Source organism: Macrotis lagotis, chromosome 2 (genome assembly GCF_037893015.1).
Source record: "Macrotis lagotis isolate mMagLag1 chromosome 2, bilby.v1.9.chrom.fasta, whole genome shotgun sequence".
Taxonomy (NCBI): Eukaryota; Metazoa; Chordata; class Mammalia; order Peramelemorphia; family Peramelidae; genus Macrotis; species Macrotis lagotis.
This window is the reverse complement of record NC_133659.1, coordinates 330,160,845-330,175,652: the sequence shown is the minus strand read 5'-3', so window position 1 is coordinate 330,175,652 and position 14,808 is coordinate 330,160,845. Positions and strand designations below refer to the sequence as shown.

Sequence of the window (14,808 nt, the reverse complement as noted above, 5' to 3'; positions counted from 1 at the left end):
AGTATTATGTAACTAACTGCCTTCTATGTGTCAATAGGCACCTGTTAGATGAGTGCTGGGTGCAAAGACAAAAATTAAATTGTCTCTACCCTTAGATTCTCATTTTTTCCAGTAACTATTACAATAACCTTATTTTTCTTCCTTCCTTAGTCTCTCAAGGCAATGAAGATTCACCAACACTTTCACTTCCTCATCACTCTGAGTCTTAAAGGGGTGGGAAGATGACAGACTAGAGTTCTTAAAATAACTGAAGTTTGTGTTGAAACTGGACTTTTAACCGTCAGGTGCTAACTGGATGGGGGTAGACAAGGACTTGGAAGTGGGAAGATCTGGATTCAGATCCCACCCTCAGATACAAGATGCCTTGAAAACAAAAACTGCCTCAGTTCCCTCATCTGTAAAAAAAGAGTTGGATTCAGAAACTTCCATCTGAGCTTCTTCCACTGCAAATCTAGGATCTCATGCTCCCAAATTGAAAAAAAAATATGGACTTAGCCACTCAACAGACTTTTATTTATGATTCTCTCTGTGGCAGGCATGACTCTTTGGGGTTACGGAGAACTTGCCTTGTGTTCGAGGAGCCTTCTTTGTAATGAGGAAGACAACATGTAGAATAGCTAGGTACATGCAAGATACTATAGGATGTATGCATACTATAAACTACAAGCATGAATATTATGAATACATCTTATAGACTAGACTTATTACTATATTCTGTCTGTGTAGTCTTAGACAAGTCACTTAACCCCGATTGTTTCACATCGGGGCCATCTTGAGTCATCCACTGGACCCAGATGGCTCTGGAGGAAAAAGTGAGGTTGGTGACTTAGCACAGCACCCCCTCACTCAAATCCCACTTACCCACATGTCATTGAATCACCTCCCTGATCTCATGCTTTTCTTTGAAAATGAAAGACCAGCAGCATTATCATCAATACCATCATCATCATCATCATTGTCATCCTCATTCTCTTCACTATATACTATATATTATTCCACATACATAGTTGAAAGTAATGTTTAGGAAAGCAGTAGATGCCAGAGACACTGAGAAAGGCCTCCTGGAAAAAGGAGACTAGCTGAGTTTTAAAGAACACCCAGAAAACCAGGGGACAGAGAGCAGAAGAGAAAACATTGCTAGCATGGAGTATAATGAATAGAAAATCGATAGAGGACAAAGGCCCTGTTTATCCATCCAAGGAAGGAAAAAAACAGGGTCTGTTAACTATCTACTGTTTTCATATATATATATTAAAATTAATATATTTACATGTCATATAGGTACTAGATTAATATTATATATCATCCTGCACTTTGCACTTATTATCTCATTTGAAATCCTCACAAGAAGCTTAGGAATGAATGCTATTGTCATTTCCATTTTACAGTTAAGAAAACTGAGGAAGGCAGACATTATGTTGCTCAGGGTCACCTGGAGGCAGATTTGAACTCAGGTCTTCTGACTTTAGGTCCAACCTAATTTACTGAGTTACCCAAATAAAGCTCCTGAATTTCCAAGCAGATGGTAGAGCATTTGATGATTGTCCCTGGGAATAGCCAAGCCAAATTTTCCTCATGTCAACATCTTGTATCTTGGATTACGCTTCTTACTTCTAGAAGATAGTAGTTCTGTTGGGGGCCCCATCGACCTTTGTCCAGACTGAAAGACTTACACTGAAAGACCAGGAATAGGAAGATTTCTGCCCTAATTCCTGGATCCTGAAATGGAGGTGAATTGTTGTGTTTTGTGGTAACACACAAGCTATCCTTGGAACATCTGCTCTGACAGAGGAGATCACAAATCAATCAGAGTTATACCAACAGTATTTCAGGCCAGAAGGCCATCATATCAGAATCATGAAATTAATCTAAAAGGGACCTTAGAAGTCATCTGAGTCCATCTCTCTATTTTACAGGTGAGCAAACTGAGGCAAGGATGTGATGAGACCATCAATTTAGAGGTAAAAGGGACCTGATGGACCATCCAGTCCAACCCTGGTGTCTTACATAGAAGAAAGCTGAGGTCCAGAGAAGGGTAGGAACTTGTCCAGAAAGGGTCACACAGGTAAGATGTGTCAGAGGTCACATTCAAACCCATTTCCTGTGACTTCAGAACCAAGATGGAAAAGACTCAAATATCTCTAAGTTCTGGGTGTGGTTCATCCCTTAGAGCGGAGTGTCTCTACGCTACCTACACTTGGAACTCTTCTAGATTTCTGTGTGGTGGCTAAAAACAGGAATTGAAAATTGACTACGGATGTGATCACATGTATAAATTCCTCTGAATGGGAGGATTGAAATGCCAATGACTGACATTATGGAGAATCATTATATATAGGCACCATCAAAGTGTCCCTGACATATTTGTCCATATAGACCATATTCTTTTGTGGAATGCTCAAAAAAGTTTGGTCCCAGGGAACCTGAGAGTCTGTAATTATACTCTAATGTCCTCAATTCATTATTTTCATAAATTTGACTCATATAAAAGGCTCATTTGCAACCAATATCTCTCTGATCCTCAAAAGTACCTAGGATATTTGTTATAGGCAGCTCAATCAAAGGATAGAGACCTGGGTCTGGAGTCAGAAAGGTCTGCTTTGGACACTTAAGAACTGTGAGACTTCTTGTTTCAGTTTTCTCAAATGCAAAAAGGGGGATAATAATAGTGAAACAACCAGGGGGTGCCATAGTGGATACTGGATCTGAAGTCAGAAAAACTCATCTTCTTGAGTTCAAATCTAACTTTAGACACTTATTAACTGTGTGACCCTGGACAAGTCACTTCACCTTGTTTGATTCAGTTTTATCATCTGGAATATGAACTGGAGAAGGAAATGGCAAACCATTGTGGTATTTTTGCCAAGAAAACCCCCAAATGGGGTCATGAAGGGTTGGACATGGCTGAATGACTCAACCACAGCAACAACAACAAACCTAGGGTTATTGTGAAGATAAACTTGAGATAATATTTGTAAAGTGCTTGGCATACATAGTAAGTGCCTAATAAGTGCATGTTGTCTTTTTTCATTCCTCCCTCGCTCCCTCCTTCCTTCCTTCTTTCCTTCCTTCCTCCCTCCCTCCCTCCTTCCCTCCTTCCTTCCTTCCTTCCTTCCTTCCTTCCTTCCTTCCTTCCTTCCTTCCTTCTCAAAGGAACAAGCTTTTCATTGTGTTTCAAATGAGTTCTACTTTTTTTGCCATTATTTCATGTACCTGGAGAGATTTTCAGACCAACCCAGGGTCCCCATACATGTCACAGAACTCTATCAAACCTGCCTATGTTGCTTTCACATGCATGATCTGTGGGTAATGGTTCTTCATGGCTGTTGGGCTAATTGATGATGAAGGTCTGAATGCATTTATTGGAAAGAGAGGATACCCTTTATCTCTGACACATTTGAAAATATTTATGATATGGAAGACTTTAGAAGGAAGCCAGGGAACAAACTTCAGGAAAATAACCAGTGGAGGGGACAGTTAGGTGGCACAGTGGATAGAGCACTGACTCTGGACTCAGGAGGACCTGAGTTCAAATCCAGCCTCAGACATTTACTACTTAGCTTTGTGACCTTGGGTAAGTCACTTAGCCCCATCGACTTGAAAAAAACAAAAACAAGAACAACAAGCCAGTGAGTTTGGGTGTCTTGGTTTGTTTCTATTTTGGGGGTTCTTGGTATTTGTTCTACCAGTTATTCATACCAATTGCTTAATTCATATTATGAAATAGGTATCAGAATGAAGGAAAGGCGTGTATAGTGAATATTCTGAAATTGCTGAGCGGGAGAAATGCAGAGAGAAAAAAATAAGAATGGAGGTCTTGATTGAATCGGATTAAATTTTAAGGCCATGGAGGGGTAAGTAGGATTATAGAATCAGTTGAAATAGGTTCTCAGACTGAAGTAAAGCTATATTGTCAGCAGACAGAAAAGACTGGAGTCAGAAAAATAAACCTAAACTTGGCTCTGAAAAGGTCGTAACAAGAATTAATAGGATGCTTAGAAATTGGCGGAAGAATATTGATATATCTTAATAGTAGATAACTTTTATATATCTTCTCTGTCTGTACCAAGTACCTTACAGTTATTATCAGTGTTAAATGACTTGCTCAGGGTTACACAACTGGTAAGTTGGCGAGGCCAGATTTGAAATCATGTCCTCCCGACTTCAGGGTCAGCACTCGACCCACTGCACCGTCTAGCTACTGGTTGCTGATTCTGTCACCTCCAGGACTGTCTCCTATCATCCTGATTCAGATCTGGCCACTGAATCCAGATGACTCTGGAAGAGAAAGTGAGACTGATGACTTTGCACAGCTCCTCACCCCCCTCACTCAAATCCAATTCATGACATCACCTCTCCTAAGTCATGGTCTTCTTTAAGTATTGAAGGACAAGGGGCAGCTAGGTGGTGCAGTGGTTAGAGCACTGGCCCTGGAGTCAGGAGTACCTGGGTTCAAATCCAGCCTCAGACACTTCATAATGACCTAGCTGTGTGGCCTTGGGCAAGCCACTTAACCCCATTGCCTTGCAAAAAACCTAAAAAAAACCACAAAAGAATGAAGAACAAACATCATCAACAATTGTTATCTCATTTGATCTTTATAACACCTCTAGGAGAGAGGTACTATTATGATTCTCATTTTACAGATGAAGAAACTGAGGAAGACAGTAGCTAAGTGACTTACCCAGGGTCACATAGCTAATAAATATCTGGGGTCAGATCTGAATTCAGGTCTTCCTGGTTCCAAGTCCACCAGGTCACCTAGCTGCTCTGTCTTGTTAATACAAAAATAGAGTTATCAATTCAATCTTGTTTTGGAATAGATGGAGAGGTTAAACCAGAACTATCTATCTAGATCATATGTCTAAAAGCTATGTGGGTCAGATCTGTTACTCAGAGTTCTGTGAAATATATGGGGACATTGAACTATTCTGAAAATTTCTCTTTCCAGGTACATGTAATCATAGCAATAGGAATAGTGCTTATTCTAAACACAATGAGAAGTTTGTTCCTTTGCTGATATGATTATAAATTTTAGACTTGAGAGAGGATATAATGAGTAAACTGGGGTTTGGAGAAATTAAGTTACTTGCCTAAGATCATACAGGCAAGTAACAAAAATGGAATTTGAACCCAGATCCCCTACTTTTCAATCCATCATTCCTTTCATTAAACTATACCAGGGCAAGACCCTTTCCTGTAAAAGAATGAGACACATGTCTCATGACCCCTCCGGGAGAGAGTTTTGAGAAACTCCAAAATTGGCTATGATTCACTGGCTTCGGGAAAACTTCCCAGAATCCCAGAGTGAAAGGAGACCTTGACAGTCCTGGCCAAGCAGTTATCGCTTCCTTCTGGGGGAGCTCTTTGATAAGAGTTGCAAGATTGGTTCCTCTCCCTCCTGTTAGGGCTGTCTGATTTCTAAGTAAGTAGAGGCAGAATAATGTAATGGAAAACACTCTAGACCCTGGAGCTCATAGCCCTAAGTTTAAATCTTGATGAAATACAAATTTGATAATTCCCATTCTCTTTCTGAAATTCAAGGGGATTTTAACCAGGATATTAGCTGATCAATAGAAACCTAGGATGGTCAGTCACTCATGTGAGAAAAGAAGACATAGGGCAGCAAGAGAGAACTATGGTTCTGGGAGTGCCTCATGCATCTCCACTGGCAATCTTTATGAACCTCACTCCTCCTACTAATGTTTTAGAGAGTGTGCCAGGTTTTGGGGGAGGAGTATGTTATCTTTTCTTCTGTGCATGTCTTTGCTTTGTGGTATGTCCTCTGACTGACCAGAGAGATAAGGAAGCACACGAGTGGGGGCTCGTGACACTTTTAGCAGACCTACAGAACATGCTGAACCTAGAATACTTTTCCTCCAGGGGACCTACCTGAAAGTGAAATTTTCAGGGTACAGTCCAGAGGGGTGCCACTGGAGATGAAAAACTACTCCATGGAGAAAAGTCTTTACGTCTGATAGCTTGGTTCAAAACTTGATATGCGATCCATATAAAAAACTAAGTACCATTTTCCAAAAGGAAACTAGGTAAAGGATGTGCACAGTTTTCAAACAGGAGATGTAAAATGATCAACAACCAAGGGAAAAATGATCAGCAACCAAATCCCGAATGAGAAGAGAAATGTAGACAGATCATAACAATTCTGAGGTTCTATTTCCCTCCCAAGATGATGAGCCCTAGAAATAATGTTGGGAGGTTATGGAAAATCAGACACTCTCCGTGGAAGCCTGTTCTGGAGAATGATTTGGAGTTATTTACATTATTTAAGAAAAGTCACTAAATTGATCATGCATTTTCACTCTTGCTTGGTCATGTATCCCAAGGAAGCCAAAGACGGAAAGAAAGGCCCTATAACTGGAAACCAAGTGGGCACCCTTCCAAGAATGGTTTCATAGACGTAGTTTACCATCCTCGTGGAGTGTTAGCATCATAGAGGAGTGAGACTATAGGATAAGGAACATGATTAGATAGAAAGCGGGTCTCAGAGTCAAGAAGGGTTCAAGTCTTCCCTCCAGCCCACACTGGTTGGGCATGGTGGTAAATCATGCAAAGCCTTTCAGTGCCCCAAGGAAATTCCCAAAGACTCTAAATGGAAGAGAAGGTCCTCATTTGCATTCATAGAAGAAATTCCTCCCTAGGATCTTCCTAAACTGATGGAACTAATTAAAAATTCATTTTTAATGAATATGAAAAATTCAGAGAAACATAAGAAGACAGGGCAAGAATTGATATAGAATGGGATCAGCCAAACTGCTCTAAATAGAAGAGGGAATTGGGAGAGGGGTGGACCTGTGATTTCATGTCAGATGGGGAACCTCCTTCTCCCAAGGGTGGGGGGGGGGGAAGATCAGCACTTTCCCTGCTATTTAGGATCTCTGAGAACTGCTTAGAAGTTAAATAGAAATGGGGGTGGCCAAATCATAAATAAGGATCCCCAGAGGAGCATATTAATTTAGGAAAACCCAACATCACATGATCTATGTGGTACTGTAGTTTTATTTACTTGTGAAACATTTCCCAATCAAATTTAATCTGGTCCAGGTCATCTTCTGGGCTCTGGGTCTTTTGTGGGTCCTGAGTTTGATACCTCTGGTTTAGAGCACTAGAGAGTTGAGTGTCTTGTCTTCATGTATATTTGAATTAAGATCTTGGGTCTATGATCAGCTCTTCATTCATTATGTCAAACATGAAATGGCTGAAATGAAAAGGAGTACTGCTTGATTTTAGATGGACAAATATGAGTTCTAGGAAATAGATGAGGAGATATATTTCCTTCCTTTCCATTGAGGACATCAATCAAATAGCTACTATGGGCCAGACACTTTACTTAGGGCTGGAGGTACAAAAAAGGTCCAAAGACATTTTCTGCCCCTAAGGAACTTACAATCCAATGGGGAGACAAGGGGAACATCATGCAAAGAATTATGTCCAAACACTATATATGTATGAATATATTTATAATGAATATATGCATGTATGTGTGCATGTATATTTTTTATTTTTTATTTATTTTTTATGGCAAGGCAATGGGGTTAAGTGACTTGCCCAAGGCCACACAACTAGGTAAATATTAAATGTTTGAAGTCGGATTTGAACTCAGGTACTTCCGACTCAAGGGCTGGTGCTCTATCGCCAATTAGCCACCCCTATGTCTATACATAGATGATAAATTCGAATTAATCAGCACAGGCAAGGCACTAACAGTAAGGGGAGATGGGAAAAGCACCTCCATTTTACAGGAGGTGATTGAGTTGAGGTTTTCAGGAAGCCAGGGAAACCAGGCTGGAGGGGTTTGTGGATATTTGGGAAGGTCAGTGGGAAATGGAGCACTGTAATTAAAGACCAGCAAGGAGGGTAATGTCACTGAATTTCAAAGTATATGGAAGGGGGAAGTGTAAGGTGTAAAAAGACTGGAAAGGGACTAGGGTATACAGTACTTTAAAAGTCAAAGGATTTTATATTTGATCATGGAGGAAACAGAAAGTGCCTAGTGTTGACGGAATGAACGGTTGACATGGTTAGAATTATTTGTCCTTCCTTGGGAAGAGGACCAGTGATGTCACTGGGTGATGTCTTGACTCATGTGTGAATTGGATTTAATGAGGTAGAGTTTCATTAATGGTCAACTTTACTCTCTCTTTTTTGAGGTGTCAGAATCCATTGGCAAGACAAAAGTCAACATGACTGGTGATGGCCTGCAATGCAGCGGATGACAGACATCTCTGACTTCTGACCAAGCTCTAAGTGCTCCACAGTGCCAGTTTCAACTGACTTCATGTTGGCCATTGGAACAAAACGTTATCATTTCCCCATTTTTCTGGGTGAAGACTTCACATGCTTGAGGTTTGTTGGTTGCCTTTAAACTGGTTTAGATCTGCTGAGATGAATTCCTGGGGTTTGGCTGCTGGGCATGCTATATAGAATCCCAGGTGAGAACTGAGTGAAAGATGGACTCCAAAAATGAATAGGCAGCCCTGAAAAGGAGCTGGCAGCCTTCATTCCAGAGGTGCCCATTATTCTGATGACCCCAAACACTGATACAGTCAGATAATTGCAAATTTCCCAAATGCTTTATAAGCTAACATAGGGAAATTCTTTGTTGGTTGGATTTACCTATTTTTATGTTTTCTATAGGAGGGTTCTATGAGATTGAGGAAGTATATCTGGAGTCAACTGTAGTATATAAACAGAAACATCATTAAACAAAATAAATGAGATACAGTGGAAATATGAGCCTTTCTAATGGTGATATCTATGTATGTCCCCTTTCCTACCTTATGCTGAATATATTTGTATTTATGAGGAAAGTAGATGTCTCACCAAGACATTCTGGGAAATGCCTTTATTTTGACCTAAATGTTTCCTAGGACTGGGTAATCAAAAATAAATTCATCAGTGGGGGCTCATACTTTACTAGTATGGCTCCACCAAGTATTTTAAATATAGGGATCTGGGGGGGGGGGGACTTTTCCTGAGGGCTAGAGATGGTTCTCTCTCCTCCATACATCACACTGGGAAAAAAAGAAGGGAAAGTGGCTGATCATTTATCAAAAACAGAGTAAGAGATAGTAATAAAAGAGAACCACCAGTTCTTACAAAATATAAAACAAAAAAAAAGTTGGGTAGATTCTCTGGGAAAGATTTATGGAAAAGTGTGACCATAAGTGACAGAGCATTAAAAGATGTATATGTTACCCACATCAGATTCATTGAATCATTGGAGGAAATAGTAGCTTGGAATCTTAGAATCAAATTATTACAGAGAATTATATCCCTAGAATTCTGGATCGACAGCTAAGTGTTGAAGTGGGTGGAGCCTCAGACCTGTAAGGAAGAAGGTTCATCTTCCGAAGTTCAAATTCCATCTCAGATACTTATTAGTGTGATCCCGGGCAAGTCATTTAACCCTGTTTGCCTCAGTTTCCTCATTTGCAAGATGAGTTAAAGAAGGAAATGGCAAACTGCACCAGTATCTTTGCCAAGAAAACTCCAAAATTGGGTCACAAAGAGTCAGACATGACTGAAAGATGACTGAACGACAAAGAATCATGGAATTATAGAATTCTGAGTTGTGAGGGACCCTCTAGAGATCAGTTAATAAAGGTGGAGGAGCTTGAAAAGTCCAGTTCCCTACTGCCGATAGTTGTAGAAGACTGTCTTGTATGCTTGCTTCTTTCTTCAGTATTGTCCACTTTGATTTCCCACTCTATGTGAGCATTCCCTCTAGTACAGCTGATAGAATGTAATCTAGGATTGTCTTGAAATACTCCAGGGACGGAGAGGTCACTATCTCACAAGATGGCAGCTAGGTGGAGCAGTGCCTTGGGTATTTCCAGGAAGGTTTGTCAATACTGTATCCTCTGCTCCATAGCTTAGCTTTTAATTAGGTGGCTCAGTGAATAAAGAACCAGGCTTGGAGGCAGGAGGACCTCAGACACTTTGCATTTACTAGCTAGTGAAAACTTGGGCAAGTCATTTAACTCTGATGACTCCCATCCATGACTATCTCCATTCATCCTGATCCTTATCTGGCCATTGGACCCATATGACCTAGAGAAGAAAGTGAGGTTGACAGCACAGCCACCCCCTCAATCAAATTCAATTCCCTTACTTTTCATGTCATCACCTCGAATGAAGGGCAAGTATCATCACTACCTCACAAGATAATGTATTCTATTTTTTGGCATAATTTCACTTGACAAGAGTCCTAGCTTCCTTTAAGTTCCAACTAAAATCCTTTCTTTTGTTGGAAACTTTCTCTAACCCCTCTTAATTCTATGCCTTCTTTTTGTTAGAGCACTGGCCCTGGGCAAGGAGGACCTGAGTACAAATCCAACCTCAAACACTTACTAGTTGTGTGACCTTGGGCAAGTCATTTAACCCTGACTGCCTCCCATCTAGGACCATTTCCAGTCGACCTGATCCATATCTGGCCACTGGACCCAGATGGCTCTGGAAGAGAAAGTGAGGCTGATGATTTAGCACAGGCCCCCTCATTCCAATCCAATTCATGCACTTGTCATGGCATCACCTCCCTGATGTTGTGGTCTTCTTCGAGAATGACTGACAAGTATCATCATCATTGTTTATACAGCGGGCTGTGTTTATATTTATTTATACATCATCTTTCTCATGAGATTATGAACTCCTTGAGGACTGGGATTATCTTTGTATCCTGTGCCTAATACATAGTAGGTACTTTCTAAAGTTTATTGATAGAGATCTTCCTCAGTTTCCCAAACTATCCTATCCCTTTCCTATCCAGATTGTCCTTCTTTATGATAAATTCAGAAATGAGGGGGCCCTAAGATACCATTAAAACAGTGCCCTAAAAGTACCCTTCCTTTGTTTGTGGTAAACAGTACCAACTTTTTTGATGGATCTTATTCACTTTGGTAAGAGGTCTTAAGTAACCAGCCCTTGCAATTCCGGGACAGGGGAGAGCAGGGGATGTGGGAGGTGTGTGGCTTTGCTTCTGGACAGAAGGGTTACTTGGGCTGATCAGGGTTACAAAGGAACAGTACTCTGCCAGGGAGAACTCCACTCCTCCACTTCCCCTCTCTGTCTCCTGGCTCCTTAGTCTTTATCTGACTGTACAACCCTTGTCAGACTTCTGAAGGACAAAGACTTAATGAAAGACAATCTTCTGATTGACTCAGTGGGGTGGGGGTGGGGATGTCTCCCAGACAATTGACCTCACTTCTCCAGAGCTCAGTTTCCTCATTTGCAAAATAGGGATGATGACCTTTGTCCTGACCACCTTGGAGGGTCCTTGAAAACATCAAAGCATAGAAGACCATCGCTTAGAGAAGCCTTAGAACAGGGGATGTCAAGGCTAGGAGGGGTCTTGGAACAGGTTGGAATGTTAGGTCTTGGGGTCTTGGAATGTCAGGGCTGGGAGAGCCCTTTAAAACATGCCATTTGATGTGGCTTTGCCATTAGAGAACAGAACTTGAGGGAGACCAGTTCAAATTCTGATGCAGACACCTACCTCGGTGTGAGAATCTGCTCATCACCTCACCTATCAACCTCAGTTCCCTCATTTGGAAAATGGAAAGAACCCACGAACAGGGTTGTTGTGATGATTAAATGAAACCGGCAGCTACAGTGCTTTGCAAAACCACAATGAATATCAGATATCTTTAGCTTATAAGGTCAGATCTTGAAGACTTTAGCCCAGCATTTGGCTTAATGTTTTTTTGAATTGAATTGTAAGACCTTAGAACCCAGAGTAAGAACCAGGAGGACTTTAGAACAAAGAACATTACATTTATTTATTTCCCCAATTGTACTTAGAGATAATTTCCAACATTCGGTTTTGCAAAGTTTTCTCTTTCCCAGTCTTTCCTCCCCACATCCTGGGATTGCAACTCATCTGATATGATGATTTTTGTCCTTTGCTTTCGAAGAAAATAATGACATCAGGGAGGTGAGACATGAAAAACACTTGTATTGGATTTGAGGAGATGCTGTGCTAAGTCATCAGCCTCATTTTCTCCTCCGGAGTCATCTGGGTCCAGTGACCAGACATGAATCAGGATGATTGGAGATGCCCTGGATGTGAAGCAATCGGGGTCAAATGACTCGCCCAGGGTCAAACAGCTGAGGCTGGATTCAAACTCCCATCCTCCCGACTCCAAGGTCAGTACTCTATCCACTGGGCCATCTAGCTGCCCTTGCTAGGTGGTGCAGTGGATAGAACACTGACCCTGAAGCCACAAGGACCCGAGTTCAAATCCAATCTGACACTTGCCACTTACTAACTGTGGGAACCTGGGCAAGTCACTTAACCCTGCCTGCCTCTCGTCCTGGGTCATCTGAATCATTCTGATTCATTTCTGGCCACTGGACTCAGATGGCTCTGGAGGAGAAAATGAGACTGGTGACTTGGCATAACACCCCACTCACTCAAATCCAATTTATGTGCTTGTCATGTCATCACCATCCTGATGTCATGGTCTTCTTCAGAAATGAAGGACAAACCATGACAGCTACAATTGTGTTATATTTACATTTTAGCCATTCTATGAAAGAAGAATCAGGACAAGAAAAGGAAAAGCCATGAGAAAGGGAAAGTAAAAAAACCAAAATTAAAAAGGTGAAAATAGCATTCTTAGGTCTGCATTCAGATTCCCTCGTTCTTTCTCTGAGTGCGGATGCCGTCTTCCATCACACGTCTTTTTGGATTGTCTTTGATCAATAGTAATGCTGAGAGTTAATTCCATCACAGTTGATCATTATGAAATGTTGTGGTTCTGCTCGATTCAGCCAGCATCAGTTCCTGTAAGTCTTCACAGACTTTTCCTAAAAATTGCCTGGCCCTTGTTTCTTTTCCTTTCTTTTTGCAAGGCAGTGGGGTTAAGTGACTTACCCAAGGCCACCCAGCTAGGTCATTATGAAGTGTCTGAGGCTGGATTTGAACTCAGGCCCTCCTGACTCCAGGGCTGGTGCTCTATCCACTGCACCACCTAGCCGGCCCCCTGACCCATGTTTCTTACAGAGCCATGATATTCCATGATATTCATAGGGCACAATTCGTTCAGCCCTTCTCCAATGGATAGCTGTTCCCTTAATTTCCGATTCTTGAACAAAGAAGGTCATGACCATGAGGGTCAGTTCGATGGAACATGGCAGGGCCATGCTGAGAAGTACCCGAGGCAGCAGATAGATACCTCGGAGATCAATGAATTCCAAAGTTTACCTGTTTTGTGTCCGGGATACCTGTGGCAACTGCTCTGGTGGAATTTATGGACCCCTGCTTCCAGCTCTGCTTTTAAACTCCCAAAACTACATAGGGTGAAGAAGGAAATAAAAGGCTGGCCCTTTATAAATGCATAGACAGCTCTATAAATGTATAAAGGGCCATGCGATGGCTGAAGGCAAGATGCTCAGTAGCTGTGTGACCTTAGACAAGTCACTCAACCCTGGGTGGTCCTGATGACTCCGGAGGAGAAAGGGAACCTGGTGCTTTGGTGAGGTTCCCCCTTCCCCTCTTCCTTCCCTTCCCACCTCCCCCCCCCCCAATCCAACTCATCTACACGGCATGGCTTCACCCCGCTGATCCAGCATAGCCTTGGAGAATAAGGACCAGCCGCCCCCGCCTCCTCCTGGGCTATGCCAGTCTGGGGGCAGGTTCCGAGCCCTGGGGCCGCCGGCCTCCTGCGGGCGCGAGGGGAGCCCGGGGGCTCGGACCCCGCAGCTCCGAGGACTCGCGGACTGGCCGGCGCGGGCCCCCGAGGGACGCGCGCCTCGGTCCCGGAGCCCCACGGGAGCCCCACGGGAGCCCCACGGGAGCCCCACGGGAGCCCCACGGGAGCCCCACGGGGGAGCCGGAGTCGCCGTCCGCGCCCCGAGCTTTCAGACAGATGGGGACACTGAGGCCCGCCGGGGAGGGGTTTGCCGGAGACCCCACGGCTGCGTTCAGGGATCTTCGTGGGGGGGATTGGGGGTCCCCCAGGAGGGAGGGCACCCCGGTGAAGGGGCTGAGTCGCCCCGGATCTGGGGCCCAGAGAGGGGCGAGTGGGGCGGGGCGGGGCGCGAGGAGGGGGCGGGGGCCGCGGGAGCCGGGGCCGGGGTCACGCATTCGGGGAGACGCCCCGGCCCCCCGGGAGACGCCCCGGGCCGGGCAGGTGTGGGTGGGGAGAAGGGAGGGTGGCAGGAAGCCGGGGGAGGAGGCGGCCCCGGGGCGGGGGGCGGGAGGGGTGGGCGGGGCCGGGCCGGGGCGGGAGGGTGGGCGGGGCCGGGCTCCGCGCCACGCCCCTGGCCGCTGGCCCGCCCCGCCCCGCCCCGCCCCGCCCCCCGGCCCGGCCGCGGGGCTCCAGTCGCCGCCGCCTCCGCCCCAGCCGCGGACCCCGGAGCCCGGGCCTGGCAGCGGCGCCCACCGGCCGCCAGCATGCGGGGTAAGGGCAGGCGGGACGGACACGCGGGCCCCGCCCGGAGCCGGGGGGCCGAGCCGGGGAGCGCGCGGGGCTCCCGGGGCGCGGGGTGGCCCGGCGGCGCCCCCTCCCCCGGCCCCGGCAGGATGCTGCCCCGGGGAGCGCTTCTGGGGGGCCGGGAAGGAGAGTGGGAGAGGCTCCTGGGATCGGGGGCCCCGGCTTGGCGGCTCCCTGCGCCCCCAAACCGCGCACTGCTAGGAAGGAGGGGGCCGACTGCTCGGGGCCGCCCCCAGGCCACGGGGAGACCAGAAGCCGGACCCCCGGGAGGCCGCCCCGGCATCGAGACCCGCGGGTTCCGCCCCGTGGGGCGCGGGGCGCGGCGGACACGCTCTGCCCCCTCCGGCCCCCGGGG

General features: G+C 44.9%; 1 protein-coding gene across 1 annotated transcript in view; it reads left to right on the top strand.

Moving 5' to 3' along the window:
• The first annotated feature begins 14,319 nt into the window (after positions 1–14,319).
• CARD10 (caspase recruitment domain family member 10) overlaps positions 14,320–14,808 on the top strand; it is a 51,914-nt gene continuing 51,425 nt past the window's right edge. Inside the window, exon 1 of the mRNA XM_074226873.1 lies at positions 14,320–14,420. Coding sequence (XP_074082974.1) covers positions 14,414–14,420 — 7 coding nt within the window. The 5' untranslated portion in view covers positions 14,320–14,413. The remainder of the gene's footprint in view (positions 14,421–14,808) is intronic.